This window comes from Beta vulgaris, chromosome 2, assembly GCF_026745355.1.
Source record: "Beta vulgaris subsp. vulgaris cultivar EL10 chromosome 2, EL10.2, whole genome shotgun sequence".
Taxonomy (NCBI): domain Eukaryota; kingdom Viridiplantae; phylum Streptophyta; class Magnoliopsida; order Caryophyllales; family Amaranthaceae; genus Beta; species Beta vulgaris.
In genome coordinates, this window is record NC_079203.1 from 23664222 (window position 1) to 23685526 (window position 21305).

Sequence of the window (21305 nt, forward strand, 5' to 3'; positions counted from 1 at the left end):
ACCATCCTTAGGGATTTCACTTCCCCTCCTACAACATGAAGCATACATCTATCATGGTAAAGCTAAAGACCTTAAAAACAAGCGTTTTTTGGGAGGCAACCCAAAATTCCTACTCTCCCCCTTTTAGTACTTCTTTTTCATTTTGTTTTATTTCTATTATTTTTGGTAACTTTTCTAACCAACTCTTGTTTTATTGTTTTTAGGTAACCAAAAAAAAAACACGAAGAAGAAGAAAAGGGAAATGGCTAGGAGCTCAAACTCGCCCGCCCGGGTGCCCAAACTTTGGGACAATCTGCCAAAGAGGGGAAAAAGCGTCACCCGCCCGAGCTAATGCAAGTCCGCCCGGGCTATACCGCCCACCCGGGCTGCAGGCTCGCCCGCCCGGGTGCCCAAACTTGGGGACATTCTGCCAAAGATGAAAAAAATTCCCCCCAGGTTACAAGCCCGAGCCTGCCCACCCTGCACCGCCCGGGCCTTCATGTCTCGCCCGCCCGGGCTCTATACCGCAGCCGAAAAAAAAATCGAGCCGTTTCTTTTCTTTTCCTTCTCCTTTTCTCTTTCTTCTTCTCTACACTCATCTTCCTCACTCTCTCACCCATCTTCCACTCAAAAACCCTCAAACTCTCATTCTTCAACTCCTAAAATCTTCATTTCTCCATCAAATCCACTCATTTAAACCACAAAATCACCACTTTTTCCTTCTTTTCTACAAAAACCCCAACAAATTTCACTCTTTAACTCACTAATTCCCAATCTTTCACAAACCCCACAACCTCAAGTTTCTCTCTCCTCCATTAACATCAAAGGAAGCTTCAAGGGTGTACCGTCCATAACAATGTCGGACCGATGCGGAGTACCGTCCCGGTGTTGTATCATGCGAGCTACAAAATGCTCGGCAAAGTTGATGGGGGGTGGGTCTTGGTGTTCTTGAGTGCACAACCAAAGGGCCGGCATTTCATGCTCACTTGCTGCGCCTACTTCTGACCGGCCATAGACCACATATACCATCATGCGATGCACGTAGCGTATTGCAAGATGGATGATGGAGGATGATTTCTCATGACTCCGGTCAAAGTAGTCGCGAGAATCGATAATGCGGGCCCAAAAACTCTCCAGATTATAGTCGTCGAGAGTGTGCAAATCCGTTCCCGTAGGGGAATTAGGGTCCCACCCAAAACAACTATTTAAATCCTCAAAGGACATATCATAGTCCGCATTGAAGAGACGAAAACGAATTAGAGTTTCGTCCGACTCATCATCGGTGTCATGTGATAATGTACTTAAGAATTCACTTACAAGTGATGGGTAAGTGGGAGCGGATTTGCCAAGAAATGAGGTCCAACCAATTCGAGCACATAGCAAACGCACATCTTCATCAATGCCCAAAGTAGTGCATGAGCGTTGATGGTAAAATTCTGTAGGCTTATAATCGCGTTTGATATGTGTTCGAAAGAGGTTTTTTCTCGGCGGCGCTTGTAAGATTGATATTAAATTTCCTCCACGGTTGGGAGGAGTCTTGTTGATGAGAATTAGTGGTCGCATCTTGAGTTAAGTTAGACTTACGACTTTTAGACGACCTTGACATTGTTATGAAGAGCGAAAATTAAAAATTTTCGTTGAACTACAATGTGAAGGTCGTTTAATGGTGAAGCTAATTCCCAAATTGCAATCACTAATTAACTCAACAAGTATAATATCACACTTATGAAGGTAAACAAAAACACAAACACCAATCCACAAATCTCTAATACAATTCCAACTAATCCACAAACAAACCACACATAACCAACTGTTATTGCTCAACTAGAAGTAAAACTATAAAAAGAAAGAAAAAAACTTAACTAGAAATTCACCCACAACTAATACCACAATCAAATTACAACTAATTCCACAATCAAGTCACAAAAGGTTATCTAATATGACAAAATAACCTCTACTAAACAACTATCCTACACCAGAATCAAAGGGGAGCAATAATAATGGGAAGAACTAGAGTGTATGTATCTAGGAGAAAAAGAAATAAGAATCAACAAGAGTTAGAGAAATTCGTTACCAACAATAGAGAAATTCCTTTAACCCTGGCAAAATCTTGTTATTTTGTTCCAAAATATGATGCTCTTTGACCCTTGAAGCATCCTTTGATGTTAATGGAGGAGAGAGAAACTTGAGGTTGTGGGGTTTGTGAATGATTGGGAATTAGTGAGTCAAAGAGTGAAATTTGTTGGGGTCTTTGTACAAAAGAAGGAAAAAGTGGTGATTTTGTGGTTTAAATGAGTGGATTTGATGGAGAAATGAAGATTTTAGGAGTTGAAGAATGAGAGTTTGAGGGTTTTTGAGTGGAAGATGAGTGAGAGAGTGATGAAGATGAGTGTAGAGAAGAAGAAAGGGAAAAGGAGAAGGAAAAGAAAAGAAAGGGCTCGATTTTTTTTCCGGCTGCGGCATAAAGCCCGGGCGGGCGAGACATGAAGGCCCGGGCGAGCTGCAAAAACTGCCCGGGCGGTGCAGGGTGGGCAGGCTCGGGCATGTAACCCGGGCGGGGACACTTGTTTTTCATCATTGGCAGAATGTCCCCAAGTTTGGGCACCCGGGCATGCGAGCCTCCGGCCCGGGCGGACGGTATTGCCCGGGTGGACTTGCATTAGCTCGGGATGGTGACGCTTTTTCCCCTCTTTGGCAGATTGTCCCAAAGTTTGGGCACCCGGGCGGGTGAGTTTGAGCTCCTAGGCATTTCCCTTTTCTTCTTCTTCGTTTTTTTTATTTTTTATTTTTTTTTGGTTACTTAAAAACAATAAAATAAGAGTTGGTTAGAAAAGTTAACCAAAAATAATAGAAATAAAATAAAATGAAAAAAGAAGTAATAAAAGGGGGAGAGTAGAAATTTTGGGTTGCCTCCCAAAAAACGCTTGTTTTTAAGGTCTTTAGGTTGACCATGATAGAAGTATGCTTCATGTTGTAGGAGAGGAAGTGAAATCCCCAAGGATGGTGGTAGAGATAGCTCTAACGAATGCATCACCATAGTATTTCTTCAATCGGTGCCCATTAACCTTGAACGGGCTTTGGCTTGGACAAGAGATGGAGACCGAGCCATAAGGAAAGACTTCCTTCACTTCATAAGGGCCACTCCATCTGGATTTAAGCTTTCCGGTGAAGAGCTTTAATCATGAGTTGTAGAGGAGGTGATACATATTGATTAAGTATTCAAGAGCATTCAAAGAAAGAAACAAGAACAAAGAAAACAAGAACAATTCGATTGTATCTAACCGGTTCAATTTGATTGAACAATCACCACTTTCACAACCCAATTACCACCAAACTAAGATCAAGTTATAACAATAAGCTTCTAACTTGCATCTACTTTGAGTTTCATTCACTAAATCAACGTTTAAGTGAAAGAATTAAGCAAAGATTTAACAAAGGCCAAAACTGACCGGAACAAGCAATAAGCACACAGCTTAATGTTTTGAGTATAACTCTCTCAATTTTGATTCAAATGACTTGATTCCAAAAGGATAGCAAAGCTAACATATTTGTTTACATTGTGTCCAAATTTCGGCTGAATTGGACTTCCCTAGCTATGCCAACTAAGCTAATAAAAAACATGAAACAACAATTACAATCTGTCCAGCACACCTCCTACAAACTAGCTTAGATTTCTATTGGAAGTTACAAAACAGAAGAACTACCAATAGGATACTAAAGTAAACATATTAAACTATTACTCCTCAAAAGCTTGTCCAATTTGCAGAAGAAATGATGGTTGCCCAAAAGCTTCAAAGGGAAGGAAGGCTGGACGCTGGAGCTGCTGGCAGTAGCATACCTTGCATTGAAGCACTCTTCTCTCATTGGTTTTGCTTCCTTTGCCCATGTGGTCTTCATATGGCCTCATTCACATCCCAAGGCTTCAAAATCAGTAGGTGGTGGCACCAAATTGCAGCAAAAATCATTCCTAAACTAGCTTATACAAATCGGATGGCATGAGCTTATACTAGCTTAACTCCTAAAGCATGATTAACATAACTTAAGCATGTACTTAGGCCACTAATCACTTACTAAACTTGATTAACAATACATAATGATGTTTAAGGTGTCATTAAGTATTACTAATCTTGCTTAAGTAGAGATTAACATAGGATTAGCCTAATCAAGTTGCTTAAGTAAGGTTTTAGAATAAACCGAGCTAGTTAGGCTTAGAAATTGGACCTCCTTTACCATGTTCTCCTTTTGATCATGTAGAAGAAGACCTTGGTTGCTTGAATTAGATGCTCCTGCATCAGGAGGACTTGGTCACCAACATGAAATTCCTTTTTATTAATGTGCTTGTCATGATTTGATCTTTGCTCCTAGCTTTGTAGATGCTTGCACAATCATAAGCATCCATGCGGAGCTCTTCAAGCTCATTAAGATCTAGGAGAGACTTTTCTCACCCGCACTCTTCAAATCAAAGTTTATAGCCTTGATTGCCCAATGAGTTTTGCGCTCAAGCTCCACCGGAAGGTGACAAGACTTCCCATACACCAACTTGTATTGAGTGGTGCCAATGGGGGTCTTAAACGTGGTGCGATATGCCCATAATGCATCATCAAGTTTGAGTGACCAATCATTCCTATTCTTATCCACGGTCTTCTCTAGAATCAACTTGATGTCTCTATTTGACACTTCGGCTTTCCCACTTGTTTGAGGGTGATAAGAGAGACCAACCCTATGGTGAACTCCATATTTAGCTAAGAGAGCTTGGAAGGATTTCTTAGCAAAATGAGGACCCCCATCGCTAATAATAGCCTTGGGCATGCCAAATCGAGGAAATATGATTTTCTTGAATAGCTTGGTCAAAACTTTTGAATCATTGGTGGGGTTTGCAAGACATTCAACCCATTTGGAGACATAATCCACCGCAAGAAGAATATAGAGGTTGCCACAAGAGGATGGGAAAGGTCCCATAAAGTCAATTGTCCAAACATCAAATACCTCAAGCTCTTGAATTGCATTTTGGGGCATTTCATTCCTTTTGGAAATATTCCCAGTTCTTTGACAACGATCACAAGTTTTAACAAAAGCCCATGAGTCCTTGAAAAGAGTGGGCCAAATCAAGCCACTTTGAAGAACCTTAGCGGCGGTCTTGTTTGATCCCATGTGCCCTCCACAAGGGGAAGAGTGACACATCTCAAGAACTCCTTTGATCTCCTCATTAGGGACACATCTCCTATACAAGCCATCGGAACATCTCTTGTAAAGCAAGGGCCCATCCCATATATAGTATCTTGAATCATGCTTGAGCTTGCGCCTTTGTTGTGGTCTAAATTCGGGGGGAATTGCACCACAGCTAAGAAATTTACTATATCGGCGAACCAAGGGAGGTTCTTGCTCTCACTAGCATATAAGGCATCATCACGAAGATCTTCATTAATGGGAACATCATCCATGCCAAGCTCCATGGGCTCCAATCTAGAAAGTTGGTCCACAACCACATTCTCACATCCTTTTTTATCTCTCACCTCTATGTCAAATTCTTGAAGAAGCAAGACCAATCGAATCAACCTCAGTTTAGCATCTTTCTTAGACATCAAGTACTTGAGTGCCGAATGATCGATGTACACAATAGTCTTGGACACAACAAGGTATGATCTAAACTTCTCAAAGGCATACACCACCGCCAATAACTCTTTTTCGGTGGTGGTGTAGTTGCGTTGCGCATCATTGAGGGTCTTGCTAGCATAGTAAATGACATGTGTGTTTCCTTCTTTCTTTTGACCAAGGACTGCTCCAATAGCATTATCGCTTGCATCGCACATGAATTTAAAGGGAAGAGTCCACTCCGGTGGTTGGAGAATAGGAGCGGAGGTGAGAGCTTCTTTAATCTTACAAAAAGCATCTAGGCACACATCATCAAATACAAACTCACTCTCCTTTCGAAGAAGGGCGGTGAGAGGTTTGGTGATTTTAGAGAAATCTCTAATAAACCTCCGGTAGAAACCGACAGGGCCTAAAAAAGATCTCACCCCCTTAACCGTAGTTGGAGGTGGAAGTCTCTCAATCACCTCAATCTTGGCCTTGTCCACTTCAATACCTTTGGATGACACTTTATGTCCAAGAACAATGCCTTCTTGAACCATAAAGTGACATTTCTCCCAATTAAGGACAAGATTGGACCTCTCACATCTCTCCAAACATCGAGTGAGATTAGACAAACAAACATCAAAGGAAGAACCACATACGGAAAAATCATCCATAAACACTTCCATGGTATCTTCAATCATGTCGGCAAAGATTGCCATCATACAACGTTGAAAAGTTGTCGGTGCATTACATAACCCAAATGGCATCCTACGATAAGCATAGGTACCATAAGTGTTACGTAGTATGAAACTAGTAAACTAATACAATAACTCCCAACTTCGGATTCTTAATTTGGAGACTTGTGCAACAATGATTGGCTCGGATCCCGGTACAAACTCCTGACCATCAACCTGCAAAAAAGGGACCCACCCTGAAGGTTTGGGTCGTATTTCCCCCTCCGATGCTTAAGTCAGATATCAGGGATATGAAGGAACTTTTAGAGAGAGAAAGTAGAGAGAGAGAGAGAATTTATGGCAGAATAACAGTACTATCCTCTGAAAAAACGTACCTTTCCTCTGATTTCAAGGACTATTTATACTGTTTGAAATGACTGATGTACCTTGATGTCACCCTAATTTGGGAGCATCTGATTGGCTGAGCAATAATATCAGGACACGTGGCAAGTGCTGATTGGTCAATACATTTTACCTTTTAGCTGAATCAGGTTTACTTTATTGGGCCTAAGTACAATTTCAGGGCCACAAGGGAGCTTTTCAGTACACCTTTTCTTCAGAAAAGTGTACTTTAGCCCAAAGAACCTGCAGGCCTTTGTACTTTTCTTTACATAAGCAAATGCCACATGTAGGGCTGAAATAGTGCCATGTGTCATAAGGGTAGCCGTTGATTTTTAGGCTACAACATTTGCCCCTTAAAAGAGGGAGTTACTTATTAGGCGCCAAGACGGTTGATCTTCCTCTTTTAACCAACCTGGAACTGCCATCTTCTTTTTCAAAAAAGAGGCGCCATTTTGTCGATCTGAACAGGTCAATCTGTAAAGACAACGGTTATTTTTACCGGATGAGGGGGTCATTTTCACCCCTCTATAAATATGTGACCTTGTCGTTTCTGGAATCATTTTAACATTGCTGAGAAATTTTCTAGAGAGAGAGACTCTGCAATTTTTACTGAGCGTTTTAGAGAGAGAATTTACTTCCGTCCAAGCTCTTGCAAATTGCTACTCCGCTCGTCCGAGATTTCAACTCGTCTTTGACATTCGTCCGAGCTTTCATCTACAGGTATTTCTTAATTCATTTCCTTTATATTTTAAGCATATTTTAAGAAAATGGATTCGTCCTCTTCATCGAACAATCCCGCCGCTCAAGGGTTGGTGCTAACCCTAGAACAGAGGGCCTGACTTCCTCGACATCTTCTAGAGTTGGACCTATCTCGGCCGGACATGCATTCTTTTTCTTTAGCCATGGACGGCATAGTCAGACGACCCAGTCTTTACCTGTGCAGGGTAATCTGGGACGCGTCAAGCAGACGCTCGTATCAGAAGAGGGGTTAACATGCCGGCCTCTAGCTAGAAAGGAGGCATCAACTGGACGGATTCCCGCTGATGGAGAGCGAGAAGTCCAAAGCGAGAAGTCCAGAGCGCTCGTCCTGCCAACCCAAGCCCGTCTCCTGAACTCGTCCAGGAGGAATCTGAAGTTCAAGGCTCTCCAGAGCCTAACCCGTCAAATCCAAGGGTGGCCTCAGATGAGTCGAATGAGGCCGAAACCTCTTCTGCCGCCGCTAGCGACTCAGACGAGCCATCCACCACCTCTTCTGAGATAAGGCGGCGCCTTGGCCCCTTGTCTGACCCTAGATATATCCTGGCCGAAAGTGGCTGGCTAGGACGAGTAGGTCGCCATCTTGACCACCTTTCTTCAGCCATACCCATGCCGCGTATCGGTTTGTTCTTCCTGGCCGGGAGGACACTATACTTAGTGCTCCTGCTGGCCATTTCGCTGTCTATCGTATGGCCTTAGGTGCCGGACTGCGTTTTCCTCTTCATCCCTTTATCACTCAACTTCTTTATTACTACAACATAGGACTTAATCAACTTGCCCCAAATTCATGGCAAAACATCCTAACTTTCATAGCCATCTTTGAGTTTAAGGGCGTCGACCCGTCCATGGCGGCTTTCTCACAAATGCACTACGTCTCTAAGGTTCCCAAAACTGTTAATGGGTCTTGGGTTAGCGTTTGCAATCGGCAAGGCTACATGACGTCTTGGGACAAGACGTCCAAGATGCATGCTTGGAAGGCCGAGTTCTTGTTCGTCCAAGCTCCGAACGAGGCGGTAGCCAGACGGTATCGCTTTACTAGCCGGAGCGCTACCAACACTGGACGAACAGCGTCCTTTCTGGAGCTGGAGAACAGCTCGGCTGAGGAGTTGATGGAATATTTTGAGGTCTCAGAATATTCCATCAATGAAATCTCCTTCAAGGGTCCGTCCAACTGGATCCCTATTAAGGAGATGTTTTATAGCGACGATTTCTTGGTCTCGGCCGGTTTGAGGTCGACCGCGGATAGAGGTATACCCTTCAATAAACTCTAAGTAAACCCCTTCGTCCTAAGTTTGAGGATTTCACCATGCTTTCTTTTCTTATGCAGATTCGGCCAAGGCGAAACTAAGAAAGTCTTGGAAGGGAGATATGAGCGCGTCCAAATTCACAGACTCCCTCTGGAAGGAGTTCAGCAAGACCAGTGCTGAAAAAAGAGCAGACACGCTGGTACAATTTTTTATTTTTTATTTTTTTTTGGACTTCCTAGGTTATACTAGGACGGTCTTCATCTGCATGAGCAAAAACTTCAGGTATCTTTGGACGAACTCCTGCTTCAAGGAGCAGAGCGTCCTAGGCTATCCTTGGACGGATTCCTTCTGCCAACGACAGACCGTCCTAGATGCCTTAGGACGAGCTGCTGCTTCAAGGAGCAGAGCGTCCTAGACCTTCCAAGGACGGTTTGCTTCTGCCAAAGGCATACCGTCGTAGATGCCTTAGGACGAGCTCCTTCTTCAAGGAGCAGAGCGTCCTAGATTTTCTTTGGACGGTTTGCTTCTGCCAAAGGCAAACCGTCCTAGATGCCTTAGGACGAGCTCCTCCTTCAAGGAGCAGAGCGTCCTAGACTTTCTTTGGACGGTTTGCTTCTGCCAAAGGCAGACCGTCTTACGATTCTTTTTGGACGAGCTTCCTCGCCAATTTCCTTGAACTTGCCTCAGTTTTTTTTTCTCTGGACGGGCGCCTCTTTTAAGCGTACCTCGTCCAATAAAATATCCCATGCCGCTTTTCTTATTGACTTTGTTTATGTTTCAGAAAAATGCCCCAACGTCCAAAGCGTTGGCGGAAAAAACGGTATCTAAGAAGAGGCCAGCCGCAACTGGCGACGCTCCTCCACCCAAAAAATCCAAAGGCTTCACGGCCAAGAAGAAGAAACCTTCTCGGCCAATTCCTAAAGTCGAGATTGTCATCCCGGCTGAGGATGATCCTCCAGTCGTCGAGGAGAGGGCTTTGGTTACCTACACCGGCCCTATCGATTAATCTGAGCAACCTGAGACGGTTGCTCCAGTGGACGGATCCGAGGTTAAACCCTCTCAGCCGGACATGGCTTTGGATGAATCTGCTTTTACTAGGTCAGTTGCCAAACTGGTAGGGCAGATGCCGGAGGCTTTTAGGACGGCCTCCCATTCTTCTGGTGAGTCTTATTACTCAAATATTGTTAGAACACTGCGGGTTGGCGGGCGTCCGATGAGTCCGTCCAACAACAAGCCGTGGTTATCCGGTGCGAAATATTGACGAGTCTCCTCTTTCAGATAAAGGGAAAGAGCCACCCCTGACGGCTCTCCCATCCTTTCAAACGATGAATCTTCCGCTGCTTTTGGGAAGATGTCATCGGCTGACCGCGAGAAGCTCAAGCTGGAGCTTTTCAAATGCTTCCCTGAACCGTACATCAAGGGGTTGAGGGGAGCATCATCAGGACATGTAGGCTACATGTCTCAACTTGCTGCCGAGGTACATCCTTCTTCTTTCGACGCTTGTCTTTTATACTTAGAATTTTTTATCAGCTTATACAACCGTCCTGACATATATTCGTCTTTTTTCATTTTCAGCTCTTTGCTCGCAGCATGATAACTGAAGACTGGGCAAGATTGCTCAGGAAGGAGAATAAGAAGCTCGTCCATGACGTGACGGACGTAGCTGACCATGCTCAGTATGCCATGGCCGAGCAGGAGGTGTTGCACCAGCAGTCCAAGATACCTTGGGAAAAACGGTCGGCCGAGCTTGAGTCTCAAAATAAAACTTATCTTCTTCGGCTGACCGAAATGATGGACGAGAAGGCGGTCCTCGAACGTTCTCTTAAGGACGAGAGAAACTCAATCATGACAATGGCTGCCGAGTTTTTCAGAGAGAATCTCGTCCTTAGGGTGAAAAACCAAGCCTTAAGAGCCAAAGTCACGGCCACGGTGGATGCGGCCAAGGAGGCCATGAATACCATCATTGGTACCTCGAAGGACTGGGCCGTGCAGGCCTTTGGAATGATGGCCGAGGAGGAGGATATCCCCAGGTATGCTCGCCGGCTAGAATTTCAAGAAAGCCTGCACAGAGCCAACATCAAAGGGGAAGAACCCCCCGTCTTCCAAGAGTCTTCTGAAGACGAAGAAGAAGAAGATGATGTTGAGGCCCCAGACGAAGAGAATGACACCCCTCCTGACGCTTAGCTTCTCCGCTTTCAATTTTGGCCGCAGGCCACTTGTAAATTTTTTTTTTTTTTGTACTTTTGCTTTAGATTAGCTTGTAATCTAGTTTTTAGATTAGCTTGTAATCCTTTTGTCATCTATAAAAATTATCTTTTTCAATCGTCTTATCATACAAAAGCAATTTGTCTTATAATACTTCAGATGATCCAACAACTCCTTTTGGCCGAGCAAGTCAAGACATTTATCAATTGCCTAAACTTTAATGTTCAAGTATGAAAGCAACTCGTCTTGTCATACTTCATCTGAACCAGTAGCTCCGTCATAACCTCCTTCGTCTGAACCTATAGCTCTTTTCTGGACGAGTAGGAGTCAGGACGTGCAAAAACTTTTGAGTTTAAAAACTGCTAAGTTAATGACTAGTTCGGCCTGAATCTGGAAAATCATTCGTCATTGGACAAAGACTTAGTCATCTTTAAATTATGCCCCTATATGCCCCCCTTCTTGGACGAGGAGGTTTTGATAACCTTCCTTTGTTCAAGAAGGAGAAAGGTCATGATTTCTAAATAACTTGGACGTTTTTATGAGGGTGATTGCAACCCGTCCATCTTTGTTAAATTATGAAATAACTTGTTCCTTTACTAAGGTTGTTATTTCTAAGTTTTTGGCTTTTGGACGGAAGGTAGGATACCTTTACTAAGGCATCCTAATTCCAGCCGACCTTGTTTAGGAGATGTTTAACTCTTTAAGTTAATAAGCGGACAATTTTATGTAATTATCCATTTTAGGATGATAACACGTTCAGCCGATCTCCTAATGGAAGGTGTATTTATTTGCTGCTCTGTTGTGTTAGTTAGCTTTGGATGATAGTATATAACTTAAGCAAATAAATCAAACAGAGAGTCATAGAGAAGTAGAGCTGTATTATATGAATTTTGCTTGACGTAGTCAAGTACATGTATACATTCTACTTTTTTCATTGTAATGCATTAAGAGTAGATTCAATTTTCAAGATGCCCTAAACAAAGTATTTCTTCAAAGTATCAGAATTCCACGTCCTAGGAATAGAACGCCCGTCCATGCCTTCCAGACGAAAGGTGTCATTCTGAACTACTTCGATTATTCTGTAGGGTCCTTCCCAATTAGGGGTAAGCTTTCCTAGCTCTTTGGCTCGGCCGACTGCTTCCATCTTCCTCAAGACGAGGTCTCCAAGCTTCAATGGACGCCTTGCAACTCTTTTGTTAAACTCCCTCACCATTCTTAACTTGTAAAGTTGCATTCTCAGCAATGCATTGCCCCTAACTTCGGGAACTAAGTCCAAAGCCGTCCGAAGAGCTGCCCAGTTAGCATCTTCTGAATACATCATCACCTTCAGGGTTGGTTCTTCAATCTCTATGCGAAGGACGACCTCAGAGCCATATACCAGCATGAATGGAGTCTCTCCTGTGGAGTTCTTGGCCGTTGTCCTTATTGACCATAAAACCAGCTACAATTCTTCCACCCAAAGCCCTCTCGCGTTATCTAACTTCTTTTTGATCCCGACCGACAAGATCTTATTAAAAGCCTCAACCTGCCCATTGGCCTGTGGATGAGCCACTGCAGCAAAGTGAGCTTTGATTCCTTGATCGGCCAACCATTGACGAAGCTTGGTGTTTCAAACTGCGGTCCATTGTCAAAGACGATCGACTGGGCATACCAAACCTTGTGATGAGGTTCTTCCAGATGAACCCTTTGACGTCATTGGTGGTAATGCCTCTTAATGCTTGCCTTCAACCCGTTTTGTAAAGTAGTCAACAGCTACTATTACAAACTTTTTCTGGTCGGCTGCAATAGGAAAAAGGGCCAAGAATGTCCATTCCCCATATAACAAAGGGAAGAGGGAAGAGGATTGGAGTTAAGTAATTGGACGGCTTCTGATAAATGTTGCCATGCTTTTGGCAACTATCACATTTTTTGGGATAGAGCAAGGCGTCCTCTTTCAAGGTCGGCCAAAAATAGCCAGTCCTCAGAGCCTTTTCTCCTAACGCTCTCCTCCAATGTGGGAAGCACAAGCTCCTTCATGCAGCTCTTTTAAAACGTCCAATCCCTCCTTTCTGCTGATGCACTTAAGAAGAGGCCGGTTGAAGGATTTTTTGTATAGAGTCTCATTCCACAACTCGAACCACTTGTCCCTAGCCTTCACGTACTTAGCTTCTAAAGGATCAAGAGGCAACCGGCCAGTCTTCTTGAACTCAATAATGAGGCTCATCCACTCATCTTCCCGGCTGAGAATCAGAACTCCTTGGCATCAATACTCTTGGCCGCCTTGACCTCCCAGAAGACTGTTCTAGGGACATCTCCTTCAGCCGAACTGGCTAGCTTAGAGAGAGCATCAGCCTGATGGTTTTCTGATCTAGGCACTTGATCTAGGACGAATCGTTTTAAAGACTTGATCTCCTCTTTGATCAAGTTCATATATTTACCATGGACGCCTCCTTGCACTCAAAATCCCCGTTCACTTCACTGACCACCAGCAGAGAGTCAGTTTTAGCCTCAATCTCCAGGGCCCCAGCCGCTTTGCACATTTTTATGCCGGCTAAGAGAGCTTCATACTCTGCCTCGTTGTTTGAGGCCTGGAATTGGAACTTCATTGCATATTCAAATTTATCCCCTTCAGGTGATTGGAAAATGATTCCAGCCCCACATCCATTCGCAGTGGATGATATGTCCCCCATTAGGGTCCAATGCCTCCTTCCCTCTGCTGGGTCTTGGACGCTTTCTACCATAGGTCGGGTAAGCTCTACAATAAAATCTGCTAGAGCTTGTCCCTTGATTGCCTTTCGAGGCTCGAATGTTAAGTCAAACATATTGAGCTCAACGGCCATTTCAACATTCGGCCAGATGCGTCCATCTTATGCAACACTTGCCTCAGTGGCTGTTGTATAAACAAGAATTGCTATGAAGTAAGGCCTTAACTTCCGGCTGCCATCAACAGCGCCAGGCCGAACTTCTCAATGGACGAATACCTCCTCCGCGTGCTTACGCGAATGGCTAAAAAGCTAATAGACGGGTATTTGTACTGAGTCTCTCTCAGCCAAGAGAACAACACTTACCGCGAATGGAGACACGCCAGGTAAACGTACATTTTTCTCCCATGGCCGGACTGATCAGCCTAGGCAGCTGCCGAAGATGATCTTTAACTTGCTGAAGCGCAGCCTCAGCTTCTTCCGTCCATTCAAACTTGGCATTCTTTTTAATGGTTGCAAAGAAATGGTGACATTTGTCCCCTGATTTGAAAGAAACCGTCCAAGCAGCCAAACATCCCGTCAGACGCTGAACTTCTTTGACTTAGACGGCGAGGTCATATTCATGATTGCTTGAATTTTGTCGGGATTGGCCTCAATCCCTCGCTGATCGACCAAAAACCCCAGAAATTTCAGCTACTACACCGAATACGCATTTCTGCGGATTGAGCTTTAACTTGTACTTCCTCAAAGTGAGAAAAGTTTCTCTTAAATCGTCCAGATGATCTTTTTCTTCTCAACTCTTGACGATCATATCGTCGATATAAGCTTCCATATTTCTCCCAAGTTGTGGCTGAAACACCGTGTTGATAAGCCTTTGAAAGGTGGCCGGCGCATTTCTCAGGCCGAAGGGCATCCGAAGCCAGCCATAAAGCCATTTCTCTGTGATGAAGGAGGTTTTATCTTGGTCGTCTGGCCACATGGGAATCTGGTGGAAGCCTGAGTAAGCGTCCATGAAACTCAGCAGTGCATGACCTGCTGTAGAATCAACCAGCCGATCAATCTTGGGCAACGGAAAGCTGTCCTTAGGACAAGCCTTGTTTAAATCCGTGTAATCAACGCACATCCTCCATGTGCCATTCGGCTTCGGAACCATCACAACATTTGCTACCCAATCTGGATAATAAGTTTCACGGATAAACTTAGATTTGAGCAGCTTTTGAACCTCTTGGTCAACGGCCTGATTCCTGGCCGGCCCAAGATGCCTCTTCTTCTCGGATGGGCTTCTGCCCCGGCTCAATATTAGCCTATGCACCGCCACCTCATGATCTATCCCAAGCATTTCCTCGACGGTATAAGCGAAAACATCTTCAAATTCTCTTAGCAGCTTGATCAAGGCGTCCTTGATCTCAGAATTCAGGACGGACCCAATCTTCACTTCTGGACGATCTGGTCTTAAACAATTTCTACCGGACTTTCTACCGGCTCCGGACGTTCTAGTCCCAGCTCATTATTGCCATAACCTCCTCAGATGAATTCTTTTCTTCTTTAATAACTATTCTTTTCTTGCTGGCAAGAGCATTGACGGCTTGCTCTCAGGAAGAGGTAGCACTTGAACCTTCTCACTTCTTGCTTTAGCTCAATCTATATTACCTTTCTCGGCCGAGTCATCTCCCGACCTTTGGATGCTCTGCCTTTTCTTTCCATGATGATGGTTTGAGATGGTAAGGTAGCATTCTCTAGCAGCTTGCTGATCTCCATAGAGAGATCCAATCTTCCCCCCATCACACTCAAACTTCATTAGCATTAAGTGGGTCACAATAACAGCCTTGATGTGATTTAAGGTAGGTCGTCCGAGAATGACATTATAAGCGGTCAAGTCTCGTACTACCAAAAATTTCACAAAAAGCGTCCGGCAGCATCTTTCTCCCCAACCCTGACGGGTAGAGTGACGGTCCCCATGGGATGGATGATCCCTCCGCCGAAACCGATTATAGGGTGATTTACAGACACCAAGTCATTTTTATCAAACTTCAAACGAGACAAACAATCAGCACTGATTATATCAGTAGAGCTTCCGGTATCAATCAGAATTCGCCTAACCCTGAGGTTGGCAATCTTCATTTCCACAACTAGGGGTCATCATGCGCGTCCTTATCTTACCTCGGTCCAGCTCGCTGACACTATTTGGGGAAAGGATCAGACTCGGCCTGGTTAGTGAGCATAACCTGACTGAGTTCCCTTAAATAGTTTTTGTGGCCGCGATTTGTTGGACCTCCGGCCGCAAATCCTCCTGAAATGACCATTACAACATCATCATCTGTGCTATCTTCCTTGACGGTTATCTCTTTTCTGGAATTTCCTTTTTGACGAAGCTAGATAATTGTTCATCTTACCTTTGGGGCAAGTCTTCTAATGCTCTCTTTAAGTGCTTGCATTCATTGGTTTCATGTCCACAATCCTTGTGGAAATGACAATACTTGCTTTTGTCTCTGTTACGGTAGGGCGTCTTCATTTCGGCCGGCGCCTTTAGCTCATGCTGATCTTTAATTTCCATAAGAATCGAATATTGATCTTTGTTGAACTCTATAGGTTCAACTGAGGCCGCCGGCTCAGACCGCCTACTCCTCTTGGACAGGTGGTCAAAGAAGTCATTGCCCAAGTTTCAGCTTTTTGGGCGGATTCTTTTTTGGCTGAATAGCCTCTTCACCTTCTTACCTCCGGCTGTTTTGCCTCAGCACAAACCTCCGTGGCATGAATGAATGCTTCAGCTTCCTTCAAAGCTTCCGTCAATGTGGTGATTTTCTTCTTGACCAAATCAAACTTAAAGCTTCCTGGTCTTAAGCTCTGATGAAGGCGTCAAACGCCACTCCCGCATTCAGATCCTGGATCTGCAAGCTTCTAGGTTGAATCTCTTCACATAACCTCTCAAGGCCTCTTTAGGACCCTGAACCACCTTCCCAAGTGCATTTGTTTTTTGTTCTTGACGATTAGCCACAAAGTGACTAGTGAACAGGATACTGAGCTCAGTGAAATTGTTCACTGAGTTAGGCGGCAAATTGTTAAACCATTTCTGAGCTACTCCCTTCAACGTAGCTGGGAAATTCTTACACCAAGTAGCATCGTCCACCCCTTGGACATACATCTGATGCTTATAGGCTGAGAGATGATCGTTTGGATCTGTTGTTCCATCGAAAGGCTCAATGGTCGGGAGCTTAACCTTTGGGAAAGGAGGGGACTCCATAATTCTGACTGAGAAAGGAGTTGGCCAATTGATCTGGAGTGCCCCAACCTGACCCTCAATGGGTATGTGCTCCGCGGATCTCTTTAGTACCGGATTAGAAGAGGTGTTAGCTAAGGCTTGACGCCTGTACACCATTGGCTGCAAAACTGTTTTCTCTTGCCTTGGCTGGAAAGCCGAAGGTCCGTGGCTTCGTCCTACTGTTCTGAGAGAGCCTCAATGACGGATCCTTCATATAAGGAGTGGAACCAGAGGCTGAACGTTGCTGGGCTGCCGCCCTCTTGGCTTCAAAATATTCCCTGGCATCAGTTTCCATTTTGTGGCCGGTAGGGGGAATATTGTCTCCTGGACGGACTACAAGCCTCCAGTCCATCTTCCTCCTGGAATCACTAACAGCTGGCTGCTTTCCCTTAGAAAGCGGCCTGGTCAACTCTGGCCGAGGTGGTCGACTAGTCCCTGGACGGCCCTCTTGGGACCTCCCTTTGAGTGGCTCTGTTGCCTCTCCTCCTGGGCTTATCTGAAAGAACAACATATTGTTCTTAATCTGCTCTTCCATGACAACGACCATTTTGGCCTGGAAATCATTTAAGACATTCTCCAAGTGACCAGCTGTCACCGGACGATCAAGGTTTTCCTGGATGATCAGCAGTCCTACCCTCCAGATGGACGGCAGCATGGCCTCTGTCCCGTCCACGGGGTGGCCTCTCGTCGTCCACAATGTCGTCTACATGAACTCTAAAACTTCTGTTCCTTGCGACATTGGATGAATGACAACCCGTCATTATTGCGTCTCTCCACAGACGGCGCCAAATGTTACGTAGTATGAAACTAGTAAACTAATACAACAACTCCCAACTTCGGATTCTTAATTTGGAGACTTGTGCAAGAATGATTGGCTCGGATCCCGGTACAAACTTCTGACCAGCAACCTGCAAAAAAGGGACCCACCCTGGAGGTTTGGGTGGTATTTTCCCCTCCGATGCTTAAGTCAGATATCAGGGATATGAAGGAACTTTTAGAGAGAGAAAGTAGAGAGAGAGAGACTTTATGGCAGAATAACAGTACTATCCTCTGAAAAGACGTACCTTTCCCCTGATTTCAAGGACTATTTATACTGTTTGAAATGACTGATGTACCTTGATGTCACCCTAATTTGGGAGCATCTGATTGGCTGAGCAATAATATCAGGACACGTGGCAAGTGCTGATTGGTCAATACATTTTACCTTTTAGCTGAATCAGGCTTTACTTTATTGGGCCTAAGTACAATTTCAGGGCCACAAGGGAGCTTTTCAGTACACCTTTTCTTCAGAAAAGTGTACTTTAGCCCAAAGAACCTGCAGGCCTTTGTACTTTTCTTTATATAAGCAAATGCCAGATGTAGGGCTGAAATAGTGCCATGTGTCATAAGGGTAGCCGTTGATTTTTAGGCTACAACAATAAGGACAAGTGAAAGTTGTTTTTTCTTGATCCTTCGGGTGAATGGGGATTTGAAAGAACCCGGAGTAACCATCAAGATAACAAAAATAGTTATGCACCGCCAATCTTTCCAACATTTGATCAATGAAAGGCAATGAAAAATGATCATTCCGGGTGGAGACATTTAATTTTCGATAATCAATGCACATTCTCCACCCCGTGACGGTCCTAGTGGGGATGAGTTCGCCAACATCATTGCGAATCACCGTCACCCCCCCTTTTTAGGGACTACTTGAACAGGAGATACCCATTTATTATCCGAAATAGGATCTATCCCCGAAGCAAGTAGTTTTAGGACCTCCTTTTTCACAACTTCCATCATGGAAGGATTCAACTTCCTTTGCCTCTCTCTTGAAGGCTTTGATTCATCTTCTAAAAGAATGCGATGCATACAAAAAGTTGGGCTAATCCCCTTCAAATCATCAATTGTATAGCCTAATACACTCTTATGCAATCGCAACACATCAAGCAATTTGGAGATTTGTTCTTGGCTTAATTCGGCATTTACAATAACGGGATATGTAAAGGAAGGGCCAAGGAAAACATACTTAAGGTTCGAAGGTAGAGGTTTTAATTCTACTTCCGGAGCCTTAGTATCATTTTTTTAAAAATTTCCCTCTTCCTCATCAATAGCCAAGAACACATCTTCAAATGATTCAAGAGTTGGGATGGAGTCAAGTAGCTCAACTATTGATTTCACCTCATCAATGCCACAATCATCATCAACAACCAATGCAAGTGCAAGAAAATTATTTTCATAAGCATGCATGGGTTGGGGCACATAATAATCAATTGTTTCAACTCTAAAACAATCATCTGTAAATGGTGGACATTTCATGATTTGAGAGAGGTTGAATTCAATCTTATCATCTCTTACCCTCAAGGTTAGCTTGCCATTTTTTATATCAATAATCGCCCCTGTCGTAGTTAAGAATGGTCTACATAGGATGATTGGAACATTTGGATCTTCATCCATTCCAAGCACCACAAAGTCCATGGGAATATAGAACATTCCTACTCTAAGGGGGACATCTTCTAACTTTCCTATGGGCATCTTAACCGATCTATCGGCCAATTGAAGTTAAATGTGAGTGGGCTTCAATTCTCCTAAGTTGCAAACGGAGTGTGGCATCAAGCTAACACTAGCTCCCAAGTCACATAAAACTCGGTCAATGGTCATGTCACCAATAGCACATGGTATATCAAAACTACCGGGGTCCTTCAACTTAGTGGGCATCTTGTTTTGAATTATAGCACTACAACTCTCGGTCAAGTTAATGGTGTCCACACTATCTACGGCTCTTTTTTTAGATAGAATCTCTTTTAAGAACTTAGCATAAGTTGGCATTTGTTTTAGTGCTTCGGTGAATGGGATATTAACATGGATCTTTTTCAAGACCTCAAGGAACTTAGCAAATTGATCATCAAGCTTAGAAGTAGCAAACCTACTTGGGTAGGGGAGTTTTGCTACATAAGAAGGTGGGGTGTTTGTGACTAGCTCATCATCTTTGGCTTTTGGTGGCGGTGTAGGGGGGTCATCATCTTTCTCATCCCCATCATCAATCAAGTCATTAGTCAATTGTTTGTCATCTTTCTTTGCCTTACCCCCATTTACACACACATTCCCCAATTGTCTACCACTCCTAGTGATTATAGCATGGGCTTGTTCATTGGGATTTACACCCTGACTAGGAAGTTGGGTAGTGGGAGCACTTTTCATAGAACCCGCCATTTCAACCAATTGAGTTTCAAGCACTTTATTATGAACTTGCATTTGTTTTATGCTCTCTCTTAACTCACTAGTCTCTTTAGCTTGATTAGTCATGAAAGTTTGCATCATACTCTCTAGATTAGTGGTGGTGGTGGGAGGTCCCAATTGAAGAGGTGCTTGTTGAGGGGAGTTATAGTTAGGCCTTTGATTTTCTTGAAATCCCGGGGGAGGTCTAGCATTTTACTATTGGCCTTGATTAGGATACGAACCATGGAATTGACCTTGGTTGTATCCATGTTGGCCTTGGTTTTGATTAACATGTTAACCCACATTTTGAAATCCATTTTGATTAGAGCTTTGATCTTGGTTTTTCTACCCAAAATTCGAATTATGACCCCAACCCGGATTAAAGGTGTTGGAGTACGGGTCAAATTTTTGATTTGAAGTATTGACTTGTTCCATGGAGGAATGAGAAGTGGTGTTAGAGTCCACAAAGTTGCATTGGGAAGAATAGTGGTCATATGCTCCACAAGTATCACAAAACAATAAATGCATGGGAATGTTAGTATGATCGGAATGAGAGGTGTTCCCATAACTATTCACATGAGACATGTTAGGAGGGGGACATGAGTTGGGGTTTTGGGAGTTACCAAGCATGGAAACATTAGATGAGGAGGGGGACATAGTAGATGATTTTAATTGATTAACTAAAGCATCTACTTTAGAAGTAAGTAAATCAATGCTATCAAGTTCATACCTTCCACCTCTCTTGGAGGTTGAAGAGCGCTCCCCTTTGTTCCAATCTCGGTCATTTTGAACCACATGTTCAATTGCTTGAAGAGCTTCATCCGCCCCCTTCATCATTATGGGTCCACCCGATCCCGCGTTTAGACTCATTTTGTTGTGAGAATAAAGCCCATTGTAGAAGCAATGGAGTTGCATCTCCTTCCCCATGTCATGGTGTGGACACTCCCTCAAGAGGCTTTTGAATCTCTCCCATGCTTCATTTAGACTCTCACCTTCTTTATCGTTGAATGTCACAATTTTAGCTCTCATTTCGGCCGTCTTTTGCAATGAATAAAATTGACCCAAGAAAGCTTTGGTGACTTCTTCCCATGTGGTGAGCGAATTAGGAGGTAAATCCATGAGGCAACGTGATCCTTCATCTCTTAAAGAGAACTTGAACATGCTTAGGCGGATGAAGTCTTGTGTGTCTCCATTATGCTTCACCGTGTGGTGGGTGCCCCTAAATTGATTATTCGAGATGAGTTGAATGAAAGTCGATTTGAACAAAATCATTTGCTTGTGGTGGGTGCAACAATGGCACTTGTTGGAGTATATGCCATAGGAGCACCATAAA

At 43.9% G+C, this 21305-nt stretch overlaps 1 protein-coding gene and 1 non-coding gene across 2 annotated transcripts; one reads left to right on the forward strand and one right to left on the reverse strand.

The window, feature by feature from the left end:
- Positions 1-19315: 19315 nt before the first annotated feature.
- On the reverse strand, positions 19316-19966 carry LOC104887171 (uncharacterized). The gene has a single exon (XM_010671769.1). It carries the CDS (start codon positions 19964-19966, stop codon positions 19316-19318), a length of 651 nt encoding a protein of 216 aa, XP_010670071.1.
- Positions 19967-20897: 931 nt separating this feature from the next.
- LOC125495320 (small nucleolar RNA R71) lies at positions 20898-21004 on the forward strand. Its single transcript, XR_007271962.1, has one exon. It is a non-coding gene; the product is annotated as a small nucleolar RNA R71 (small nucleolar RNA).
- The last annotated feature ends 301 nt before the right edge of the window (positions 21005-21305 follow it).

Bases quoted from the DNA above. Each gene is read 5' to 3' on its own strand.
- LOC104887171 (XM_010671769.1), bottom strand. From the start codon at position 19,966: ATGGCGGGTTCTATGAAAAGTGCTCCCACTACCCAACTTCCTAGTCAG.